This window comes from Theropithecus gelada, chromosome 1, assembly GCF_003255815.1.
Source record: "Theropithecus gelada isolate Dixy chromosome 1, Tgel_1.0, whole genome shotgun sequence".
NCBI lineage: Eukaryota > Metazoa > Chordata > Mammalia > Primates > Cercopithecidae > Theropithecus > Theropithecus gelada.
In genome coordinates this window covers 5904269-5929645 of record NC_037668.1, presented here as the reverse complement: position 1 = coordinate 5929645, position 25377 = coordinate 5904269, and the positions used below count along the sequence as shown (strand labels likewise).

At 37.5% G+C, this 25377-nt stretch overlaps 2 protein-coding genes across 11 annotated transcripts in view; one reads left to right on the top strand and one right to left on the bottom strand.

The window, feature by feature from the left end:
- Positions 1-22408, top strand: part of PHTF1 (putative homeodomain transcription factor 1) — a 75635-nt gene extending 53227 nt beyond the window's left edge. For 5 of the 9 annotated variants that reach the window (XM_025364210.1, XM_025364163.1, XM_025364180.1 and 2 more), the window contains 6 exons: positions 657-788; positions 1323-1409; positions 4487-4642; positions 5637-5732; positions 6987-7112; positions 7644-8176. In XM_025364210.1, coding sequence (XP_025219995.1) covers positions 657-788; positions 1323-1409; positions 4487-4642; positions 5637-5732; positions 6987-7112; positions 7644-7664 — 618 coding nt within the window. In that variant the 3' untranslated portion in view covers positions 7665-8176. Of the gene's footprint in view, positions 1-656; positions 789-1322; positions 1410-4486; positions 4643-5196; positions 5248-5636; positions 5733-6986; positions 7113-7643; positions 8177-15523; positions 15581-22190 lie in introns of those variants that run through there. The other 4 variants (XR_003116474.1, XR_003116475.1, XR_003116476.1 and 1 more) reach the window with 2 other exon arrangements.
- MAGI3 (membrane associated guanylate kinase, WW and PDZ domain containing 3) overlaps positions 19364-25377 on the bottom strand; it is a 293074-nt gene continuing 287060 nt past the window's right edge. Inside the window, exons 20-21 of one of the 2 annotated variants that reach the window (XM_025364094.1) lie at positions 23917-24055; positions 19364-23051 (exon numbers count right to left, since the gene is read on the bottom strand). In XM_025364094.1, coding sequence (XP_025219879.1) covers positions 23002-23051; positions 23917-24055 — 189 coding nt within the window. In that variant the 3' untranslated portion in view covers positions 19364-23001. The remainder of the gene's footprint in view (positions 23052-23916; positions 24056-25377) is intronic. The other variant, XM_025364092.1, reaches the window with a different exon arrangement.

Sequence of the window (25377 nt, the reverse complement as noted above, 5' to 3'; positions counted from 1 at the left end):
TTTTATTTTTTTGAGACAGGGTCTTGCTCTGTTGCCCAGGTTGGAGTGCAGTGGTGTGATCACGGCTCACTCCAGCCTTGACCTCCTGAGGATCAAGCAGTCCTTCCAGCTCAGCCTCCCCAGTAGCTGGGACTATAGGCCTGCGCCACCACACCCGACTAATATTTTGTATTTTTGTAGAGGTGAGGTCTTACTTTGTTGCCCAGGCTTGTCTTGAACTCCAGGGCTCAAGTGATTCCCCTGTCTTTCCTCCCGAAGTGCTGGGATTACAGGCCATGAGCCACCATGCCCAGCCCCAGAAATGTGATTTTGAATAGAAATTTAATTTGGGAATAAGGCAGAATGATGTATAAACATTTGAGTTTGTGAAGTAGTGGATCCACAAATGCCAACCATTCTTTGGGGGTCTCCAAAGAATATTCCTTGCAAATGTTGAGTGTACCACATTGTGAAGAAGTATATTACTATGTAATGTGCTTTGGAAACAACAGGGTAATGAGCTATTAATGAAAATTTTCACTGCCCATCTTAGTGATCACTGATTAGAACTTCATTCTTTTTAACATTTTTGTATTCTGCGAATATCATTGGCAATTATGTGAATACACAGACACATACATACATTTCACTGTGATTTTTTTTTAAACCTCTTCTAGAGATTTTTATTTGCAAAACTCTTCAGCCATATTACTTCTGCCAGGAAAGCTAGGAAATATGAAATACCTCATTTCAGACTTAAGAAAGTGGAGAATATTAAAATATGGTTATCACTGCGTTCCTATCTAAAGGTGAGTTTTATTTGATTAACAATAGAGTATATGCAAGAATATGCTCACTGAAGCTCCTGGCAGCAGTTACTCAGTAGACAGTGTAGTTCTGGGTGTCAGGCAGATCGTATCAGCAGCCGACAAACTTGCTGGACAGCAAGTTGGATGTCATCTCTCTGCAAAGCTGGTAGGGGTAGGTAAAGAAGAGCTTAGAAAGGGAAAAGAAAATCTAAATTTCCTAGGGGCAAAGTGATAATTAAATAGTGTATATTTTTCTGACTTTTTTGGGAAATATTCCAGCTTTTTTGGAAAATATTCCAGCTTTTTTGGGAAATATTCCAGTATGTTAATGAATCAGTCACCCTTAATTTGAAAATGCATGGATTTCAGTACTTAAAGTTGATGACTTTATGTACTGAATATGTTAAAATCCTATCTCAGAAACTTCTTATAAACATTTTCACACGAACGTAGTACAGTTCAGAGTGTTAATGATGTGAGGGCGGTTGCTGTCTGCCAGTAATCTAAAACATTAACATGTGTCTCACTCCACAGAGACGGGGGCCACAGCGTTCAGTTGATGTGGTTGTATCCTCAGTCTTCCTACTGACACTTTCGATTGCTTTCATTTGTTGTGCTCAGGTAAAAGTTTCACATCTGCTTTAAGGAAAAATGAAAATTCTAATATAGGATTCGCTTTCTGTTTTAGACTTAGGTCACTGTCTTTAAGTATGTATTTTTAGTACATCTACATTTTTTACTATTTTGGATATTTGGTAATTTTTCTAACTTTTCAAAATGGGAATACAAGTAATTTTGAAGTCCTTTCAAACTGTAAGATCAGTCTAATTTTAGTTGGTAATTATTAATTGATATAAAACTATCGTATGATTGTAAAATACTGATTTTCCAACTACATTATTCCTTCTGTATTTATTAGTTGTCACTCCAAGGTAGATCTTTCATTTCTTTCCCTCTCATTTATTCATTCATTTATTTATTATACTGTGGAATCATGTATTCTCATTTTTATACAGTGGGTTAAAATCTGTTACTATAGGCTGGGCATAGTAGCTTAACACCTGTAATCCCAGCACTTTGGGAGGCTAATGTGGGAGGATTGTGTGAGGCCAGGAGTTGAAGACCAACCTGGGCCACATAATGAGGACCCATCTCTACAAAAAAAAAAAATCTGTTACTATATTTGCTTTGATGCCTACATTGTCCCAAATTTGGCCAGTGGGAGCCCCTAGAAACCCCCTCCTTTATCCTTTTGATAGGGTCTCCTTTTTGTAAAGCACTTCTGTGCTTTCTGCATTAAAAGAAGTTACAGGTTTATCTTATACTTTTGCATTTATTGAATTTTAATGTAATTCTACTGTGGTCAAAGCATACTCTGAATATTTTCAGTCCTGTTAAATATGTAGAGGTTTACTTTATTATCCAGCATATATTCAGTTTCATTAAATTTTCCATTAGCACATTGACAAGATTTATATTCTGTCATTGTTGAGAGCAGTGTCCTATATGTATCAAATTACCTACATCCTTACTGAATTTTTTGGTCTGCTTATTCTGTCAGTCATTGGTAGAGGTGTGTTCAAGTCTGATTGTGGATTTGTCTATGTGTCCTCTTCTGTCGATTTTTGCTTTATGTGTAACGGGGTACAACCAGATTTAGTTTTGTTATCCATCTTTTTGGGCAATTGACTTTTATGTCCTTTATAGTGATTTATTTTTTTTTTTCTGAGTCCAGGATCCAATTCAGAATTACATATTGCATTTAATTGTCATGTGTCTAGTCTCCTTTAATCTGGAAAAATGTCAGGCTTGGCCTTTCATGACCCTATAAAATGTCTCTCTTTGTAATGTTTCTTATTGATTTGATGTTAATTTCGTTGCACCAGCTGTCTTGATTCATTTCTACATGTTATATCTTTGTCTACCTGTTTTTATTCTTTTGTTCTTATATTTTAGTTGTGTCTCTCATAATCAGCATGTCCTCTTATGGTTGCTTGGTGTTCGTTTGTTCGTTCTTCTTCTTCTTTTTTTTTTTTTTTTGGTAGCTGGGACTACAGGCACATGCTACCTAGCCTGGTTAGTTTTTAATTTTTTGTAGAAGTGGAGTCTGGATTTGTTCCCCAGGCTGGCCTTGAACTCCTGACTTCAAGGGATTCTCCTGCTTCTGCCTCCAAGAGTGCTGGGATTATAGGCATGAGACACTGTGCCCAGTTGCTTGCTTGTTTTTTAATCCATCCTCACAGTCTTAGATTTTGGAGTGTCTAGCCCATTTAAACTTAATGTTATTACTATAACCACAAATATATTTGGTTCTTACTTTTGCTACCTGCTAATTTTCCTTTTTCACTCCTCTTACCATCTTTTTATTAACCAAATATTTTTAAATATTCCACTTAATCCTATTAACTTGTTATATATTCTTTTACTATTGTTTTAAGTAGTAAAGAGATTACAACATGCATGCTTAATTTTTTATAGTCTAATAAAATGATTAATTTATCACTCTCTTGATAATGCTAGGCCCTTAGAACAGTTCATCCCATTTACTTTTTCACCTTTTGTATTATTGTCCTTCACCTTAATTTTACATATATTTTAAAACCACAAGATGTAATTATTATTGTTGTGTGTAATTAATCATTTATATTTACTCACATATTTACCTTTTCCATTGCTTTTTATTATTTCCTGAATTTCTGTGTTTCTCTCTGGGATTATTTTCCTCCTACCTGAGTAACTCCTTTAGTATTTATTTTAGTGACAGTCTGCTGGTGATGAATTCCCTCAGTTTTTGCTTGTTTGAAAATATATTTTATCACTTTCACTTTTGAATATATATATTTTTTAATCAGGAATCGAATTCCAGGTTGCCAGTTATTTCCTTTCAGCACTTTTAGGATTCTATTGCTTTCTGATTTCCACATTTTATCTTGAGAAGTCTGCTGCTAGGGTGCCATGACAAGCCAAAGCTAATATGAGTCAAACTCAGTGGGGAGGCAGAAAACAAAGGTCTTGTAAGGCAATGGAGCTGGCTAAGAGGAGTGGAGATGGGAGCCTACGTAGCCCTGGGGGAAGCGAGATGCAGAGGGCAGCTGCTTGGTGACTTCCTGTTTTTCACAAGGTTTCCGTGAGCATTATCTGTATGTTTTTCAGTAAATTCCATCTTACTTTGGGCTTGTTTGAGTAAATTTCTTTACTTTTAAATCAACAAATTTAAAAACAAAAACAGAAACCTTTTACCAGAAAATTTGACGCATAGTTCCTTCTGCTATTGTTATTTGGAGCCTAAAACAGAATAAAGAACTGATCGTTAGGACTTTCTAGTCATACCAGTGGGATGAGCCACATGTTTTAGGGAGCTCACTTGACATAATGCAAAGTTATTACTTTGAGTAATGGTTGCCATATCGTTGTGAATGGACACACTGATAGTTAAAGTAGTTGCAAATGCATTTGTCTTATTTTATTTGTGGTATTTTCCTTCTTTGTTACTTCTAGACCCTTGCTAAAGGAGAAAATCTAGGAAACTTAAATATATGATGATTAAATAAATAGGTAATACTTTGGGTATTAAAGCTCTTCTGCTTTGAGTATTAAAATACTGGATTTTTGGAAATGTTCTGAAATTGACAGAGTAAAAGTAATGATATGATTTTAAGGTAAATGAAAAACTAAACTTTTTTTGATCCTTTATATAGGTTCTCCAAGGACACAAAACTTTCCTGAATGATGCTTATAACTGGGAGTTTTTGATCTGGGAAACAGCTTTACTACTTTTCTTATTGCGTCTGGCCTCATTGGGGTCTGAAACCAATAAGAAATACAGCAATGTTTCGATATTACTTACAGAACAGGTATTGATCAGTCCTGTCAATTGGGTTTAGTGGTTAGGGGTAGCATAATACACTGTAAGGTCCCTGCAGAGGATTCAGGGTTTAATCACTGTCTAGCTATCACATTCTAGCTAAAGGACCTCACAAGTCACTTTGCTGCTCTGTAGTTGCTTATCCCTAATAAAATGGATGTAATATCTCCTCTTGCTCCCAGGATTATGAGAATTAAGATCTAATGGATTGAAAAGACTTTGTACACTATAGAGAGATTTTTATTGGTGGTAATGGAGCATGCTTTTAATCTCATACTCTATGTCAAGTATTAGATCTTTAGAGTACGTGTCATTTAGCATGTATAATAAGCTTCTTGAATTCTTCTGTATCAGACATAGAATACATTATTCAATGTTTGGAAAATACTTGGTTTTCAGTATGTGAATAGATACCAAGATTGAGAAATATCTCTTGTAAATACAGAGTAGTATAAAGTGTTTTTTTTTGTAATTTTGTTTTTAATTTCAAGTTTTTCCATAAACTTTGAATAAAAACATTTATCATTTTTTTTTTTGTCTTAGAATCATACTGGAGAATTCTTCATACAAGGCAAAATATAAGGAATTAGTAAAGTAACAGGAGCTATCTTCTTCCATGTTTAATGAGGATGTTAGATTATCTAGGGGGATAGTGAGATGAATAAGATATAGGTTTTGAACTCAAGGTGCTTATGTGCTAATTATGTTATATTGCAAGTAATATTAAAATTTTTCATTGTTTTGATATTTAAATTGCTTCATCATTAATAATTTTTTCATCACTAAGTATTTTTTCTTTGCCAGAGTGAGACTGATCAGGGCTGGGGGCTAGAGTATGTGACATATGTTCTCTGTATCAATAGTTATTGGAATTTCAAAATTTATTTTACTTGAAAACATGACCTTTGAAATATGCCAGATTTTATGCAGTATACATATTTTTTTCCTAAGAAATTTACCTTAATTTCTATTCCTTCCCTTAGATTAATTTATATCTTAAGATGGAAAAAAAGCCAAATAAGAAAGAACAGCTTACTCTAGTAAACAATGTATTAAAGCTGTCCACCAAGTTGTTGAAAGTAAGTCATAGGTTGTGATACACTTTTACTATCATTTAAGTTAAATCAGTCTCTTCTCTGAGAAAACATTAAATGGCAGATGATACCTTGGGTTGGGAGGAGTCCTGGAAGTGGACTCTTCCACAGTGGCATCAGGGGTAGGGGTCACAGTGGTGGTTAGGACCAGAGCTGAGGTCACAGAGCTCCTGGAGGCAAGGTTAAGGACAAAGAGTGGCTTCCCATCACCAAGTTGGGCCATCTGGTCAAGGACATGAAGATCAAGCCCCTGGAGGAGATACGCCTCTTCTCCCTGTGCATCAAGGACCAGGTTCAAGGCATTTGTCACCATCGAGGACTACAGTGGCTATGTTGTTCTGGGTGTTAGTGCTCCACGTAGGTAGCCAGCACCCTCCATGGGGCTATAATCATGGTCAAGCTCTTTATCCTCCCTGTGTGAGGAGGCTACTGGGGAAACAAGATTAGCAAGCCCCATACTCACACTGCCCTTGCAAGGTGACTGGCAGCCTGCATCTCTGTCCTGGTGGCCTCATCCCTGCCTCCAGAGGCATTGGTAGCGTCTTAGCCCCTGTGCCCAAGAACCTGCTGCTGATGGTGGATACCCACCATTGCTGCACTTTGGGGACTGCGCTGCTACCCTGACCAATTTTGCCAAGGGCACCTTTGATGCCATCTCCAATACCTACAGCTATTTCAGCCCCAACCTCTGGAAAGAGACATGTTCACCAAATCTCCCTATCTGGAATTCACTGACTATGGCCTAGAGACCCATACCAGAGTCTCCATGTAGAGGACCCAGGCTCTAGCTGTGGCCACCACATGGTGGTTTTATACCAGAAAAATAAAGTGAGTTAGCCTGTTTTAAATAAATTAATTAATGTTTTACTTCTCAGAACCCAGTAAGAGATAGATGCTAGGCTGTGTAGATTCAAAATGCTGACCTGATGATTTTGGGTTAATAACTACTATGAAAAAGTTTCCAATTTTGTTACCCAGGTTCTGATGATTGCTGATGTCTGTCATATTTTATATATTTTAAACCACAAATGACATATTGCTCAAATCCACCTAAAAAAATCTTAGTTAGTAGAAAAGTAGGTGAGAACGCGTTATGGATGTTTTGAAGGTAGCTCTTTGAATATTAAGGAAAGGCAGCCTTAAGCATTCATCTATACCCAAGACAAAACACAGCAAGAAGTCACTGAGTAGCTATGAGAAAACATGTGTCTCATTTCAATTCTTTGATGTTTTTTGTAGGAGCTGGACACACCGTTTAGACTCTATGGACTGACAATGAATCCCTTAATCTACAATATCACAAGAGTAGTTATCCTTTCTGCTGTCTCAGGTGTTATAAGTGATCTTCTAGGATTTAATATAAGAGTAAGTATCCCCACCACTCTGTAGCATCTTAGTCTTAAAAATTACTATGTACAGAAATCTGTGTTCTTCACACGTGTGTGTGTGTGTGTGTGTGAGTGTTTCTAGCATGGAAATAACTCTTGAGGTAAAGAAATAGGCATTTTGATTGGTGCTCCACAGGCTTTTCTTTCAGAGCTTTGGTGTTCTCATTTTACACAAGTATAACAGACAGTGCTCTTGAATGGAACAAAAAAATCAAGTTTGAATTTCACATCAGTTTAATAGCCTGAGCTGGGTAACGGTCTTACTCTTATCCTGGGAAATGTACAGAGGTAGAATGAATGAAAACCAGTTCATGAACTGCATTGTATTATTTTTGATCCTGGAAGTTTTAAATGTTTTTTCTCTATGATGTTCTATGGTTGCTATTGCCAGACTTGATACCTTTTCTTCTTTTATAAAGGATTCTTTGTTTATAGTCATGTAAGTGTACCTATAAATCCCACCTGGTTTTCCTAGAACTAACTTATTTTGGTGATTTTGTTTTCTTAGTTGTGGAAAATTAAATCATAAGCTGAGTTAAATGCCTGGACTCTCCCCTGACTGGTATCAAAACTTACCTATCAAGGAAAGAGATGACTGCAGAAACCAGTGAGATACCCACCTGCTTGTTCACATGCACAGGTGCTCTCAGCTCTGCCAAAGTGAATGAATGGTGTTTCCAGAGGAACAAGTCCTTTTCCAACTGGGCGTGCATGCTAAAAACCTGTATCTTCATGCTTTTCAAACAACACGAATAGTCAGCCGACTAAAGACACTGTGTGTTTTGGTAACACAAGGACAATTTTGTAAGTTAGTAAATTTATTATGTGCACTTCTGTACTGTGACAGTTACGTTTACTGGCCATAGTCTTTTGGGCAACTATGGTAGATGCCCAAAGCATGAAGCAAATGTCTTTTATTGGAAATATGCAAATTCAATATTTTTACATTATAGTCTATAGAATTGGAGATTTCATTTCTCTATCAAAGAGAGATCAAACTATTTTAGGTTAAATCCAAATAAAAGAACTTTACTGGAGACTTTCAGTTTCTAGGTTTTCTTTGTTGTTGAAGGAAGAAAAATAACTTTTAAACTCTGAGTTTCTGTTGAACTGTGGATAAATGTTTTGTTAGTTTACAATGTTGAGTTAATCCTAATAACTGTATAGTTGTTGGTGAACGATGCATGCACACAATATGCCATGTAATTCAGCATGAAAAATTTAAGTATATGCCTACTCATCCATTTCCATCATACAACATGGTTTCCATGTTCTATGTGGAAGTCATGGAAGCATGGTTTCCATATAGGTCATCTGAGTTGTGGTTCCTAACACAGTGTTATGTGTCCTATCACAAGCATCATTGATAGTTTATCTGTTGTGCAACTTAATGTATTAAACCCTCAGTACATTTTCAGGTCCTCAGTGTCTATAGTCGACCATGCCATGCCTCTGATGATATAGATTCTGTAATGCAGCATCCTCTTATACACATGCATATACATATGTTAATGAAACTCTAATAGTCTACTTATAATTCTTGCTCATTAAGTTACCTGCTTTGAAGAATCTCTTTTTTTTTTCCTTTTTTTGAGACAGAATTTTGCTGTGTTGCCCAGGCTGGAGTGCAGTGCCACCATTTTGGCTCACTGCAACTTCCACCTCCTGGGTTCAAGTGATTCTCCTGCCTTAGCCTCCTGAGTAGCTGGGATTACAGGTGCCCACCACCACACCTGGCTAATTTTGAAGAATCTCTTGAGGCAAATTGAAAGCTTGAACATTTTAATGATAAGGTTTTGTGAACTTTTAAATAAACATAATTTAGAAACTTGGTTATTACATGTAAAGCATGTATTCATTCAAAATCAGAGTATCAGTTGCATATTTTCTAATAAGCAGGAAGATTTGTGAGTTTTAGAGGTGGATTTCTGAAGAGTCCAGGGATTGAGGTCAGACTTTTCTGAGTTCAAATCTTTGGCCTTGCCACTTATTAGCTCTTTGTATATTAATTTCCTCACTTCTTAACCCATTTATGGGAATAGTAACTACAAGTGGGGATAATAACTACATAATAGGGTTGTTAAGATTAAATGAGGTTATCATGCAAGGTACTTGCACAGTGTAAAGTATTTAATACTTAGCAAATCTACAATAAATATGTTACTATTTAAAGTCCTTTAAAAAAAATCTCACTGATAATTCCTGTGAAGATAGAAACATAGAAAGCAAGGTTGCCGAACTAGAAGTTGATTACCAAAAATATGCAACCTTTTATACATGAGTTACAATTTTTTAAATGGTAAAACTCCATTATAGTGATCTACCTTTAGAAGGAAGTGTTCTGTAGAAGCACTTCAGCATCTCAACAGATGGCTCATAGAAACCATGCTTTTACTATTTCCATAGGGAACAGTAGCAGTAATCTCAAATCCAAAATTGAGCTCACTGCAGATTTCAAATGAAAACTGATGCCTTCATCTTTTTCTTCTACAAAAATGCTGTTCTATTTTTATGTACAACTTTTACACAGTGAATTCTTAGTTTAAAAGCAGTGTTTAGAGTATATTAATTCACTTGTGTGGATTGCTTCAGTTGTGGTTTTGATGGTGTATATTGGTTTAAATTATTTTTCAGATGGGTAAAATTATATGTAAGTATAGTTAATCATATCAGTAACTTAGGAATGATTCTTGACTCATTTTTCTTCCTCATACCTCACATCCAATCAATCACCAAGTCTTTGAATAATTATCTTCTAGGTATCTTTCTGATCAGTCCACTTTTTCTTCCTCCCCACTGCCATTGCTCTTAAGTCAGCATCCTTGGTTTTTTGAACAAGTTTCTGCTATCTCTGCTCTTATGTATGCTTGACTCCTCTTTCCCCCATGCCTAACCTACTCATCTCAGAAGTGTAATATGTCTTTCCTGAAATGTAAGTTTCGTCATTTAGAATCCATTAGTAGCTTACTAGCACTATGAAGATGAAAATCCAAAATTCTTTTAGCAAGGTGTATAGGCCTACCCTATTGAGAAAGATTTTGAATCTTCATATTTGAAAGATACTTTTGCTGGGTATAAAATTCTAGGTTTAAAGATGTGGTTGTGCTGTTACCTCCTGGGTTGCATTGTTTCTGACAAGAAGTCTACAGTCACTCTAATCTTTGCTCCTCTGTAAGTGTCTTTTTTTTTTTTTTTTTTTTAACTCTGGCTACTTTTAAGATTTTTATCTTTACCATTGAATTTGTGCAATTCAATTATAGTGTACATTGGTTTAGTTTTCTTCATGTGTTCTGTGCTTGGGGTTTGTTGAACTTATTGGATCTTTGGTTTTGTAATTTTCATATTTTATATAGAGTTTTCTATTTTCATATAAAATTTGGAAACATTTTTGCTATTCCTTAAAATAAATTTTCTATAGTCTACTCTTACCTACTTCCTTCTGGGACTCAAATTTACATGTATATTAGACTGCTTGAAGTTGTTCCTCAACTCACTGATGCTTTATATGTTTGTCCAGCCTTATGTTTGTTTTAATTTTGGATGATTTCGTTTGCTGTGCCTTCAAGTTTGCTTTTTTGCACTGATTTGCTATTAATCCCATCCTATGCATTTTTCATCTCTAGAAGTTTGATTTTGGTCTTTTTTATATCTTCCATGTCTCTCTTTAACATGAGTATTCTTTTCTCTACCTCATGTAACATAATACATTTATAATAGGAATAGTATATAAGGATATTAAAACAGTTATTGTGTCACTTCCCCCCCCCCCCCCATTTTGGGTCATTTTCCTGCTGTTTTGCATGCCTGGTAATTTTTTATTGGCTATGAATTTTATACTGTTGGTGTTTGTGTGTATGTATGTATTCTTCTTGGTAGTCTTTTAAATATTCTTGAGACTTTGTTTTGGAACACTGTAAAGTTATTGGAAATAGTCTGATTATTTCAAGGCTTGCTTTTAAGCTTTGTTAGGTGGGCAAGAGCAGCCTTTAGTTTTTCTCCGTTCACTGAAGCAATATCCTTCTGAGTACTCTACCTGATGCTCTGTTCATTATGAGGTTTTTTCTTTGGCTGTAGTAGCGTGAACTATTCCCAGACTTGTGTGAACTTCTGGAATTTTTCTGCCTGCTTCTTGGAGGTTCTTAACCTGTTCTTGGGTATTCCCTCATATGCTTGTGCTGATCAATATTCAGCTAAAGACTTGAAAGGAGCCCTCTGCATGTCTCTGGAACCCTCCCTTCTCTGTGCAGCTGCATTCTCTCTGGTACTCCTACTTATAAATTCTAGACCCCAGGCCTTCTCCAAATTCTCAATTCTGTCTCCTCAACTCAGCAAGACTACTTGGTTCTTTTTGGGTTCTCCCTTTTTGCACCACAGCCTAGAAACTGCCTCCTTGTAAAACTGCTTGAATGAAATAATCTTGGAGCAGTTATGGGACTCACCTTGTTTAATTCTACTATCCTGTGCTGCCTGGTGTCTAATATCTAAAATCCATTTTTTCGTATTTTTAAAATTGTTTTTCAGTTGTTTGAAATTTGAAGAGTAAAACAACTCTTCATTACCTTAGTAAGTGAGTTTCTCCAGTTGCTCAGGCCGAAAGCTCCATATCTAATCTACTACTATGTCATGCCAGTTCTGCATTTCCACAGCTACTAGGTTAAGCCTCCTTCACTCTCACCTGGACTACTGTGTGACCCACTGGTCTGTTTCCATTCTTGTCTCCTACAGTTGGTTTTTCATAGCCACATGAATGAGCTTCAAAATTTGGAAACTAACATTGTTCCTACTTAAACCTTTCCTGGCTTTCTCTTTGGTGGCCTCCAAGGCCCTTCATTACCATGCTTGCCTTGCTTTCCAGCTTTACCTCCTTTACAGCCTCACTCCTTTACCTCACCACCACACTGACCTCCCTCTGCTCTTCTATTAGTCCAATTATTCTATTATTCTGCTCTTCTATTATTCTTTCTCATATCAGGCTTGTGCAAGCTTTGTTTCATCTGCCTGGAATGTATTTTCTTAGGTTCATCTCTGGCTGGCTGCTGCTTATCTCTCAGCTGTCAGCTGTCAGTTCCTTAGAGGGCCTTCTCTCATGACCCTAATTAAAGTAGTTACCCATTTTATCCATTATCAGTTATACCGCCTTGTTAATTTCCTTCATGGCACTTACCACAATTTTATCGTGTTTATTTTTTGACTGTCTGTCTCCTTTCCCACTAGAGTGTAAGTCCCTTGAAGGCAGAGACTTTTTCTTGTCCCCAGAACATATAATAGGTGTTCCATAAAAATGTGTTGAATGAAGAATAGACCTCAAGTAATTTACCATTCATGTAGTTTTTTTTCTGTTAGGATAGAGGGTTGTACATTTGATTCTTGAACAATGCAGGGGTTAGGGGCATCATCCTCCTGTCCTGTCGAAAATTCATGTATAACTTTGATGCCCCCAAAACTTAATAGCCTACAGTTGACTGGGAGTCTTGCCAGTAACACAAACAATCAACACATTTTGTATGTTATTTGTATTATATACTGTATTCTTAAAGTGAGCTAGAAAAAAGGTAAATGTTATAAAGAAAATCCTAAGAAAGAGAAAACGTATTTCCTCTTCACTAAGTAGAAGTGGATCATCATGAAAGTCTTCCTCTTTGTCATCTTCACATTGAGTAGACTGAGGAGGAGGTGGAGGGGTTGGTCTTGCTGACTCGGGGTGGCAGAGGTGGAAGGGGATGCACAAGAGGCAGTCACACTTGGTCTAAATCCACAGAAATACATTTTAATCTGCCTGACTTTTTGCTTTTTTCATTTCTCTAAAAATGTTTCTATATGGTACCAATCCTTCTACTGTTTGCTTTAGTTTCAGTGTCCATATCATAGAAGAGTCCATGTTGTAAAAGAAGTCAAAAGCAGCCTTGAATAATTGGAACCCTTCTGCCAGATTGTCTTACATCAGCTTGTTCTTTGGCATTGCTTCTAAGTTTTCTTCCTTATCATCTTGCACTGCTTTGGAATCACTCATCTCCATCAACAAGTCATCTGTTAATTCCTGTGGTGTGGTGTTTATTAGCTCTTGAATTTCTCTTGAAACCCTTCACACCCCACCTTTTTGCCACATCCACAATCTCTTTCATGACTTCCTTGACTGACTCTTTTGTACATCTTATGAAGTTATGACAATATCTGCATAGTTTTCTCCAGCCAGAATTTAGTGTTTGGGCTTGATGATGGCATCTTCAGTGACATGGCATAATCATTCCTTCCAGACTTGCATAATGTTCTCTCTTGGGCTTTTCTTTCACAGCATTGACAGTCCTTTCCAGAGTACTGTGTGTAATAGATCTAAAAAGTCCTTATGACCCCCTTATTCCTGAATTAAAGATGTTGTGTTTGGGAGCACAGAGACCATTTCATTGCCTTGGTGTTGAATTTATGGGGTTTTAGGTGGTCAGGGGCATTCTCCAGTATCAAAAGAACTTTAAAAGGTAGTGTCTTACTAGCAAGGTACTTCCTGACTTTAGGGACAAAGCATTGACAGAACCAATCCAGAAAAAGGGTTCTTACTGTCTAGGACTTCTTGGTATACAACCAAAAGACTGGCAGCTGGTGTTTTTTATTTTTATTTTTATTTTTTCTTCAAGGCTCGGGGGTTAGCAGCTTTACAGATATGTGTAGTCCTGATTGCAAACACAACAGCATTTGCACAGTGTTAGCTTACCCTTTCCTGCCTAAATCATGGTGCTTGCTTCTCTTTCTAATAAATTTCCTTTGTGGCATTGTTTCCCAGAATAGGCACTTTCTACTGCATTAAAAACCTGTTAAGGCAGATTTCTTTTCTTCTCATTTATCTTCTGAATGGCATCTATGAACTTGTCTGCTGCTTCTTAGCAAAGCTACTTTCCTTTTGCTTTAAATTTTCATATGACTTTGCTTTTTCTTGAATCACATTGGAATCTATAGATCTGCCTTAGAGCACTCCTGTACTCACATGAAGCTGCATTTTAAGTGCAAGTTAAAAAGCTATTTCACAAAAAGTGTAAGGTTTTCATGCCTGGTGGCATAACTGCAGCAAAAGCTTCATGAGTTTTCTTTTCTTTTTGCTTTCCTTTCTCTTTCCTTCTTTCTTTTTTTCTTTTTTTTACAATGGTCCTTATGCTGGACTCATTTATCTTGAAATGGTGGGCAACCACAGACCCCAATCTATGGTATGTAAGCAATTCAACTTTTCCTTCTAATGTCGTGACTCCTCTGTGCTTCTTGGGAGCACTTCTATCACTGGTGGTACTTCATATGGGTCTTGCAGTTTTTATGTCCTCAAGGTTTACAGTATTGCACTAATCACGAAAAATATGCAGGAACCGCAAGGGATCACTTTTTACTGTGATCCACAGTTTATGAAGAGATGAACTGCCCACACAGAGATGGGTAGCATCACATGGTGTTTTAAACAGACCTTTCGACACTTGAGTTCACCACAATAGCAACAGGAGGTAACTACAAAATAATTATAGTAGCTCAGCATGTACTACAGTTAATTTTATGCAGTTATGATTTAATACTGTATCTTTGTTTACATTTCTCTCAACTGTGAATGGTGCCATGTACAGTTTGTGTTTGTATGTTTTTATAAATTTTAACTTCTTATAATAGATTTGTGTGTATTTTATAGTAAATGATAAAATAGGCTAGTATCTACATACCATTTTAATTTTTCTGTATTTCTAGGCTACATGGTTTCTTTTTTCAAATTGTCATAAATCTCAAAAAAATTTTCCAATATACTTACAGAAAAAAAACCTGTATATAAGTGGACCCACACTGTTCAAACCCGTGTTGTCCAAGAATTGACTGTAATTTCATGGTTCTCCCACCTTCAGTGCTTCATTTATCCCTGTATAGTAATTTCTAGGAACTTGGGCTTTTGTTTTGATTTCAAAAAAGAAATGAGATTTTGGTGTTAATTACTTGTTACTGAGAAATTAAACCAAGATGTAAAAACAATTAGATTAGGCCATTCACACATTTAGTTGGAATAGTAATAACCATAGAAGGGTAAGAAAAATACCTGTTGACTTAATTTTATAATCTGCAGTTGGGAAAAATTCTCTCTCTGAAAGCTGGGTGTATAATATGCAGCAGGGGTCCCCAGCCACCCACACCCCCCACTGGCCAAACAGCAGGAGGTAAGCTGCAGGGGAGAGTGAAGCTTCATCTGTATTTACAGCTGCTCACACTGCTTGCATTACTACCTGAGCTCCATCTCTGTCAGATCAGCAGCAGCATTGGATTCTTAGAGGAGCGCAAACCCTATTGTGGACTGTGCATGTGAGGATCTAGGCTGCGTGTTCCTTATGAGAATCTAATGCCTGATGATCTGTCACTGTCTCCCGTCACTTCCAGATGGGACGTCTAGTTGCAAGAAAACAAGCTCGGGGCTACCACTGATTCTACATTATGGTGAGTTGTATAATTATTTCATTATATATTACAATGAAATGATAATAGAAATAAAGTGCACAGTAAATGTAATGCACTTGAATCATCCTGAAACCATCCCCTCCCTGCACCCCCTCCCCCTGCCCCCAGGTCCGTGGAAAAATTGCTTCCCATGAAATCACTCTTTGGTGCCAAAAAGGTTGGGGACCGCTGATCTACAGACTTTCTAAATATGTACAATATGACCTGTGTATAATATAAACACTTTGAGAAGTTAAATAACCAAATAATTGCCTCACTGGAGTATGGTTCTGACTTTCAGAGACAGGTAGAAAAATTCTAAATACCAGGATGTCTCACAAAGTATGAGTTTGTTTTTATTTTAGGTTCATTTTATTTAGAGGCAAGTGGACCTATGCAATATAAAAATAACCTTTCAAATTAATGAAATTTGTTTGAAAACTTTTAGATCTACACACTTATAATAGGCTAGATGAGCTTCTCTCCCAAATACAGTGTGTCACTTGGGAATATCAAGTTAATTCATTAAACCTAATCTATTCATGTACTGGCTAGTTTAGTAATCTGTTACTCCCTGCAGTTATGGGGACCCATGTTGAATAGTGAAGTGTGAGTTTCACAAATGTGCAGTAATTCTGTACCTTTCCTGCAGCATATCCTGAGCCTATAAGGTATAATAGGGTATTACTCTAGTTAATAAATGGTTGTCTTTTATTTTTCTATTTTTTTTTTTTTAATTTTTTTGAGACGGAGTCTCACTCTGTCACCCAGGCTGGAGTGCAGTGGCACAATCTTGGCTCACTGCAACCTCCACCTCCCAGGTTCAAGCAATTCTCCTGCCTCAGCCTCCTGAGTAACTGTGACTACAGGTGTGTACAACCACGCTTGGCTAATTTTTTGTATTTTTAGTAGAGACGGGGTTTCACTGTGTTAGCCAGGATGGTCTCGATCTCCTGACCTCATGATCCACCTGCCTTGGACTCCCAAAGTGTTGGGATTACAGGCGTGAGCCACCATGCCCAGCCAGTTATCTTTTATTAATGGCAAAATATGTCTCTTGATTTGTGTATTTGCTAATAGTTAAGCTTTACTTGAATGCAATATTGCAAAATACCCACAGGATTATTTGTCAAAATATAGGTTTAGGCTAAATTAAAGCTCTTGGCTATGTTTTCCTATTTTAATGTATAAATGAGAAAGATTCAGGGTTTTCTATTAAATAGAATTCTCTCTCTTTTTTTTTTTTTTTTTTTTTTAGACAGAGTCTTGCTCTGTCACCAGGCTGGAGTGCAGCGCCACAATCTCAGCTCACTGCAACCTCTGCCTCCTGGGTTTAAGCGATTCCCCTGCCTCAGCCTCCCAAGTAGCTGGGATTACAGGCATGCACCACCACACCTGGATAATTTTTTGTATTTTAGTAGAAACGGGGTTTCACCATGTTGACCAAGATGGTCTTGATCTCTTGATCTCCTGATCCACCCACCTCAGCCTCCCAAAGTGCTGGAATTACAGGTGTGAGTCGCCGCACCTGTCCAGAATTCTCTTTATAAGCCTTCATACTCCCTTCTTATACTACTAAAAAAAAAAAAAAAAAGTTCTTTTTTGGCTGGGCGCAGTGGCTCACACCTGTAATCCCTGCACTTTGGTAAGCTGAGGTGGGCGGATCACATGAGGTCAGGGGCTTGAGACCAGCCTGGCCAACATGGTGAAAACCCATCTCTACCAAGAAGTACAAAAATTAGCCAGGTGTGGTAGTGCGCACCTGTAGTCCTAGCTACTGGGGAGGCTGAGGTGGGAGAATTGCTTGAACCCAGAAGGCAGAGGTTGCAGTGAGCCAAGATCGCACCACTGCACTCCAGCCTGGGTGGCAGAGTGAGACCCCATCTCAAGGGAAAAAAAAAATTTTTGAGATGGGGTCTCACTGTGTCATCCAGCCTGGACTCAAACTCCTGGGCTCAAGTGATCCTCCCAGCTCAGCCTCCTGAGTAGTTTGGACTACAGGTGTATACTACCATGTCTGGCTTTATAATTCTTAAGGCTACTTGCCTATCAATGTTGTAATTCAGCTAACTAAAAGCAAAAATTATAGATTCCATGTAATAATGACATGCTTTAAACAAGTCATCATATTCCCGATAAACTCTAATAGAACCAGAAAAGAGCCACCTGAATAAATAAACATTGTTGTTTCAAAAGCACAAATAGTTTTTAGGCCTTGGAGCATGCCATGATGATGTAATAAGTTGCTCTGATGTATTTCTCTTACCAGACTGAAATGTCACATTTTGTAACAAGTTTATTTATATCAATGTTCCTTAGCTCCACTGTGGACTAAGTGTCAAATACAGCTTCCTGGAAGTCATTAGTAAGACTGTTATACAGTTTAATCTGAATACTCCTTGCCTTATTAAATCCTTACTCTTTGAATAGTGGACATATTAAACATAAAATTCTTTGTCTACATGTTTAAAAGCATTTGGCTTCTACATGATTACATTTGCTTCTCTTTTAAATCTTGCTATTAAAAAGGGAAATAACAAGGTATTCTTATGTTGAGTAAAAAGCCAAGTGCCTTTCTGGGTCCAAGACTTCTGAAATAACAGCTGACCCTGTTCAAAAGCTACCTGGTCCAAGACTGATGTAACTAGAAGACAGTATCGTAGGATCTTAGCCTTCTCATCTCACTAGTGAGACAATGTAATAGTATCTCAAAGCTTTTCTCCCTGTTGTGACCACTAAGGAAATATGTTCACTAAAACAACAAAACGATTTTACTGCCAGTTTCCGCAGCCTCTGCTATGGCACATCTTCACTGTGGTGTCTGGGAACTAGAAGTTTGGGTTTACTTTTGTTGTTGTTGTTGTTTTTTGAGATGGAGTCTCGTCTGTCAGCCAGGCTGGAGTGCAGTGGTGTGATCTTGCCTCACTGCAACCTCTGCCTCCTGGGTTCAAACAATTCTCCTGCCTCAGCCTCCTGAGTAGCTGGGATTACAGGCACCCGCCACCACACCCGGCTAATTTTTGTATTTTTAGTAGAGACAGGGTTTTGCCATGTTGGCCAGGCTGCTCTCGAACTCCTGACCTCAAATGATCCGCCTGCATTGGCCTCCCAAAGTGTTGGGATTACAGGCATGAGCCACTGTGCCCGGCCGTGGGTTTACTTTTAGTATGAGTTCTTGCAATGGTAGGTGGGAATTTATATTTCACCTTAAGAGTATAAAATTTACCATGGTTTTGAAGTAGGTTTTAGGCACTTTTCATACCGAGTTAAATCAAAACGCTTTATTCTAAAAGTAAGTATAAAACTAAATAAATGACCTTTAAAGATAATGTGGATCGTTAGTCTGCTGAAATGGAATTTTGTGACCTTGTGGTAACTGGACTTATGTTACTATAGCCATTATAAATGTCTAGTAGCTGAATTTCCAGTAAGAAATTTTCTTCTCTCCCCAACAGTGTAAGAAAGGATTTTTAGTAGCAAATTATTTATCCAAAGCTATTTTCTTTACAATGAAAGATGAAAAATGGGTATAATGATATTCAACTCTAAACAATTTCAAACTCTATGTGTAAATAAAAGAAGTGTAGCTATACAGGTAAAATCATTATTATAAGAATCTTCCTGATTTTAGGACTTTGAATGTTTGTTTGTTACTTGGAGGGACAAAATCTGTCTGCGGACTCAGACTATGATGGAACCTTGCTCCACCAGTAGAAAGCAACATTGAACCAATGTGACAGTCACAGAAATGCAGGCCAGGAACTCTTTGTTTTTTTTTTTTTTAATATCTATATAAAAAATAACGAGCAATTTACAGATCTTTCTCTAATCAGAACCTCAAGTGTATATATAAAGGTACTGTACAATATATAAACATTTACAACCAGTACATCCACATTTTGCTCAGCATTCCAAGGCCACATTGCTAAGTCAGTATATAATCAGGACAGAGGTTACTTAGAAAGGAAGAACCACATAGGACAACATATGACATCAAAGTTATGTCACAGTTAACAAAAATAGGATTTGTTATCACTAATTGTGGACTACAGGGAAATAAATAATTTCTGTGGTACTAAATTCTTAGCATTTATCAAGCCTCCTAATTTTGCTCTATTTGAATAGTTACAATAGGTGGGTAAATATAGTTCTGGATGAAAAGGGGATTTCAAAAATCTCACTCTGGGAAGCATGTCTTATCTACAGGGGCTAATACAGTTGTTGGGTTAAAGAGTTTCACAGTCAGACTCCCAGAGGGAAGGACCTGGACGTAATGTGCTTCACAACAGGATGAACCCAGGTGACATAGCAAGTGTGTTCACACACTCCATGGAATAGTCTATTCTCCGAAGGTGCCTTTATTTATATAGATGCTACCGAATGCTGCTTCAGGGAACTGAAAAACCTGGATCTATTTTATGGAAGTTAACAGTCTCCAACTTCTAAGAAACATCTTTAACTAGACTTTTAAAAAGAATTCTGAAAATGTGTACAAGTTAAGCAGATGTTTAGTCTCCCTTTCTTGTTTTTAAATAAGAAAGTTAATGTAGCTAAAAGTTAAATAAGATCCAGTAAGTACTGTCTACACATTTGTCCTCACTTGCTGGGCAGCATACCCTACACAGGTTGTTTCTAAACACCCAAGCTTGTGCACCTGCTACCAGAAGAGTTGGTACCTGGACTGTGAAACTGGTTTCATGATTAAGTCCCTCACATAATCTATATAATAATTTTACTTTTCAAATATGTATTATGTATTAAAGACTAATGACTTTAGTAGTAGGTACAGCCAAAATATCCAGAAATAGTTGGCGTTTTTTCTTCAAAGAGCAATAAACACTATTTCCACATGCTTCTTTATGGTTTCATAATTAAATAAGTGAAATAAAAAGCGTGACCTGAGATGCTGTAAGTATACATCGAGGTTGGATAACACAGCAAGAGATGAACTCTATTGCTTAAAGTACTTTCTCATTTTGAACATTCAATTGTAAGTAATATCTTTTAACAGTTATTTGAAACAACTTATCCAGCCAAATTAAAATAAAAAGCTGTAAGAAAGCATCAGTATTGGACTACATTTTTTTCCTTAAAGTAGTGATGTTTGGGGGTTTTATTTTTAAAGTGGGACATCATCAGTAGCTGTTAGACGACAACTGCCATCTTTAACGATGAGTTAACAGTCTCGTCTTCTGCAAGGACTCACATATTTCTCTCTGTAAACATGCAACATGCTATTGAGAACATCAACTTCCAAGCCAAACCTAACTTTTTCATTACTGTGGAAATAGCTGAACAAGAAGGATAAAAACAGACATGATACAGTAGATAACTTGGCACAAATACAAAGTGAGTTGTGACCACACTGTTAATATCAACATATGTCATTTGTTCAGACACTCGTGAAGATGAGCTGGGCAGCCTGAGCAGGGCGGGTCAGATGAGCATGTGGATGCAGCTCCTTCCTGAGTGTGAGGGAGGGCAGCCGGCCAGGGGGACAGTTGGTTCTTAGCAATCCTAAAGGCCCTTCATGCAGCCTAGGTAACTTGATGCTCACATTAACATGTACTTACCTGTTTCAGAATATCTGGGGGAAAAAAAGGCTTTTTCTGGAAAAATGCTGCTGTAAGAAAAGATTACAACTTGTTTTTGTTTTATACTAAAGGTTACTGCCGTTTCTCAGCCATACCAATAGTGCCTGTGACTTTATTTCCACTTGGCACCTTCCAGGGCCCTGGAGTTATCGGTGTTTTCTTAACTGGAGAACTACTTTCAGGTTTGAACCTTCCAGTCTCTCTGTTTTTGTCAGCTGCCTCTAGTTCTTTCCCTTTGTGATCTTCTGTTTTGTTTGAAACTACCTTCTCTTCAGGTTCTTGCTTCAGCCTCTTTTCTGATAGCTGGATATTTTCTGCTATTTTATCATTACTAGAACTTGTTTCTCCTGTGGTTACTTTCTTTCCTTTTTCATTTTCAGATACTTCTTTACTTGTAGTCTTATTAGTCTTTTTGGATGGAAGAGATTTCTCAACCATTCTTTTGCTTTTTTTCTCTGGAGACCTTGTTCTGCTTTTTTCCACCTGATTCTGCTTTGCATCTTTCCTGATGGCGTCTGATTTTTCCTTCCCATCTGGGATCTGCTCAGCATTACTGCCTGTATGGCCTGCTATTCTTCGACCCTTACCCTCTAACAAGTTGGCCTCAGCATTTGATGGAGCTTTGCTTCCTTCAATTTTTTGCTGCTTTTTTGGACTGGCAGACCGACCTCTGCTTTTTCTGCACTGATCTTGTCCAGAACCTGCCTTGGTGCTGACCTGGCAACTTTTATTTTCCCCTTTGCTGGGGCTGAGGGATCGATCTCTGGGTCTTCTTTTGGGGTCATTTTTTAGAGGACTAGAAATCTTATCCAAATGTTCCTCTGAATGTTGACTGGCTGGCTTTTTGGGACTAACCGATCTACCTCTTCGTGTAACACCATTTTCTACTTTTAATAGATTTTTCTTGTTACTGTGCCCATGACTGCTGGGTGGATCCCTCTTACTCACATTTTTCTGGAGAAGAGACTGGTGCTTTATCTCAGGTTGATTTTCATTGAAAGTGCTTTTCTTTTCAGGCACAATGTCCTTTAATTCTTCTGCCTTTTCACATATCTGAACTCTCATTAAAGATTCTTCAATTACTGGCATGTGAGACTCTTCAAATATGGAAGCAGAATGTGAAGATGGGGGTAATGGTGACTGTTCATCATAAATCACATTTGACGATGAAGGATTATTAATATCCCAATCACCTAAAAAAGTGATTTGAATGGAACATTATTTTTAGAATTACAAATAGGAACAGTACGTTTGAACTTTGACAGCCATTTGAATTGTACTAACTGCTTAAAAAGCCTGTATTTTATACAGTTTGTGTATGTTTACAACATATCTCTCTACAAATATAGGCAGATGTGTATAAACATCTGTTCATACATAAAGGATAGGTTGTTTATATACATAAAATAATATTCATTTTTTTCCAATTACATATAATTAGTGAGATAATATATGTTCTGTAAATTCTCTATTAGTAAAGCCCAATTAGAACTTACAAGTTATAAAGTTGAACCAAATTACCTGGCCCAAGAAGCTCACTAATTATTATGAATTGATATAGTTTAGGATATGGCAAAATCGCTAATTAATAAAGGAAACCAAACTGTGGTAACCAGAATGAGGCTCATGGGCATTTGTAAATAATTTTCTTGCATTAAGCTGTCAAATTTAATGTCAAAAGGAGACTGAAAAGTGCAGAAGATAGAAATAGATGTATTTAATAGCATCATTTTTAATTTAAAAGAAAACAAAAGAAGAAAGTGATTTACAAGACATGCAAATTTACCAAGTCTTTTTAAGGAAAGACCAAGAAAAGCCCTGAAAGCCTTAATGTTGCTCGGGTTTCACGTAGGAGCACAGACCGGAAGGAGCCAAACCTGAAGAGGGAAGAGAAAAAGCCTAGGACTATGTGAAAAAAAAAATCAGTGCAGTTAGCAAAGATGTCACTGGGAACGTATGATTTACAAGCAGATGGTGGAAGATAATACAGTCAGAGAATCATAAGCTGGAAGGCTACTGTAGGAGGTTATGTCTACACTTATCCCTCAAAAGTGGTGCGGTTGGGTAGGGCAGGGAGTGGGGAGCTAGATGAGGCAAGTACTGTGTGGGTGTCGTACTGCCTTTATTTCTAGAATAGTGCACTCGAAAAACAGTGACTTTCAAATACCATGATATTTCAAAACATGCAATGGAAACCCAGGAAGTTTAACATTAATACAAGACAGACATGGTCTCAGGTCCAACTCCGTGTCTCCAGGTAGGGTGATAGCAACTTGTTTTTGCCGAGTCACCAGAAAAGCCTAAAGTTTTCATGCTACATATTCATTATAATATAAACTTATCTTGCTTTACAGAAATAAAAATATTGGTTGGTAATGTGTAATTAGCTAAGTAAGGGGAAAAGCTGGGATATTTTGCAGAGATTTAAAATGTTTTTTATGATATTTAAATTGTTTGCCTCTAATACACTTTTTTTATAGGCACATTTTTCTACAAAAACAACTATGTTTTTTCTGATTAAATTTAAAATACATTCCATTCCAACGAAAGTCCTGCCTAAGTCACTTGTTTTCTAATACTATTTATGATAACTCTGCTATGTAACTAGCTTTTCATGGTTCCGGCATTCATCTCTGAATTAACTAGTAAAATATCTATCCTCTGCAAATATATATTCATTTTTCTTCTGCCCCCCCTCCATAATATACAACTTTTCAGCTACTAGTGGGCTACTTTACTTACCATGGTCAGGTATCAAGCCAGTTCCTGGCCTCAAAAGAAGAAGAACTTTATTTCCGCCAGCCTGAATGAGCTCAATTGCTCGAGTATGTGTGATTCCTTGTGTAGGTTCCCCATTGATTTCAACAATCTGGTCACCAACCTAGACAGAGAACATTCACAGGGACAACATGAAACTATGCATCCTTTGTAAATTCTGCTTTTGTCAGCTCTTGAGCCATTCAACCTTGCTAAGTGATTCTTTCGTCTGTAAAATACCTAACGTGTACCCAGTGCTGCCCTGCGAGAGTTGATGAGAGGACCAATGATAACAAACAACAGGAAGCGGCAATGTCCAGGTTTACTCACAAAAAATCCTACACAGGAAAGTTTTATATGGCTAGTAACTAAGATCTGGACATGTTGAAGTCAAGAATCAAATTCTAGAATCAGATTTGGAATTTTCTAAATTTATAAAAATCGAATTTAGAATGTTAAATTCTAGAATTTGGTTCTTGATTTGAAGATGCCCAGATCTTTAATAGCCATATAAAACTTTCTTGTGTAGGGTTTTCTTTTTTTCTTTTTGTTGTTTTTGAGAGGGAGTCTCATTCTGTGGCCTGGGCTTAAGTGCAGTGGTGCGATCTCGGCTCACTGCAAGCTCCGCCTCTCGCATTCACGTCATTCTCCTGCCTCAGCCTCAGGAGTAGCTGGGACTATGCAGGCGGCCGCCACCACGCCCGGCTAATTTTTTGTATTTTTAGTAGAGACGGTGTTTCACCGTGTTAGCCAGGATAGTCTCGACCTCCTGACCTCGTGATCCACCTGCCTTGGCCTCCCAAAGTGCTGGGATTACAGGCGTGAGCCACCATGCCCGGCCCTGTGTAGGATTTTCATAAGTAAACCTGAGCACTTCTTGTGTAGGGTTTTTATACGTAAGTAAACCTGGACATTGTCTCTTCCTGTTGCTGCCATCTGTCCTCTTATCAACTCTCACACAAGAGAGCACTAGGTACACGTTAGGCATTTTAAAAACAACAATCCAAATGATACTACAGAGTTATGTCGGAATGTGAAGGGTACTTTCAAAGTTGAGCTGAATCCGAAATGTATCTCCTAAAACCTGGGCGGAGGGCTCCTTATCTTTGAAGCCTTTCTGGCCTCCAGGGAGAACTGCTCATTCCTTTGAGCTGCTGCTATGTCCTGTACATACATGAGGCATTTGAATAAATGACATCTTTGTAGATTAAAATTCTTAAAAATTTAAGCTTGGAGAATAGATTAATATGAACAGTTATTTAAAACCAGTAACTCAGTGATGTTAAACTTAGTGATGTTAGTGTAAAATCATTTCTCAGGGCCAGAGGCAGTGGCTCACACCTGTAATCCCAGCACTTTGGGAGGCCGAGGCGGGCGGATCACCTGAGGTTGGGAGTTTGAGACCAGCCTCACCAACATGGAGAAACCCTGTCTCTACTAAAAATA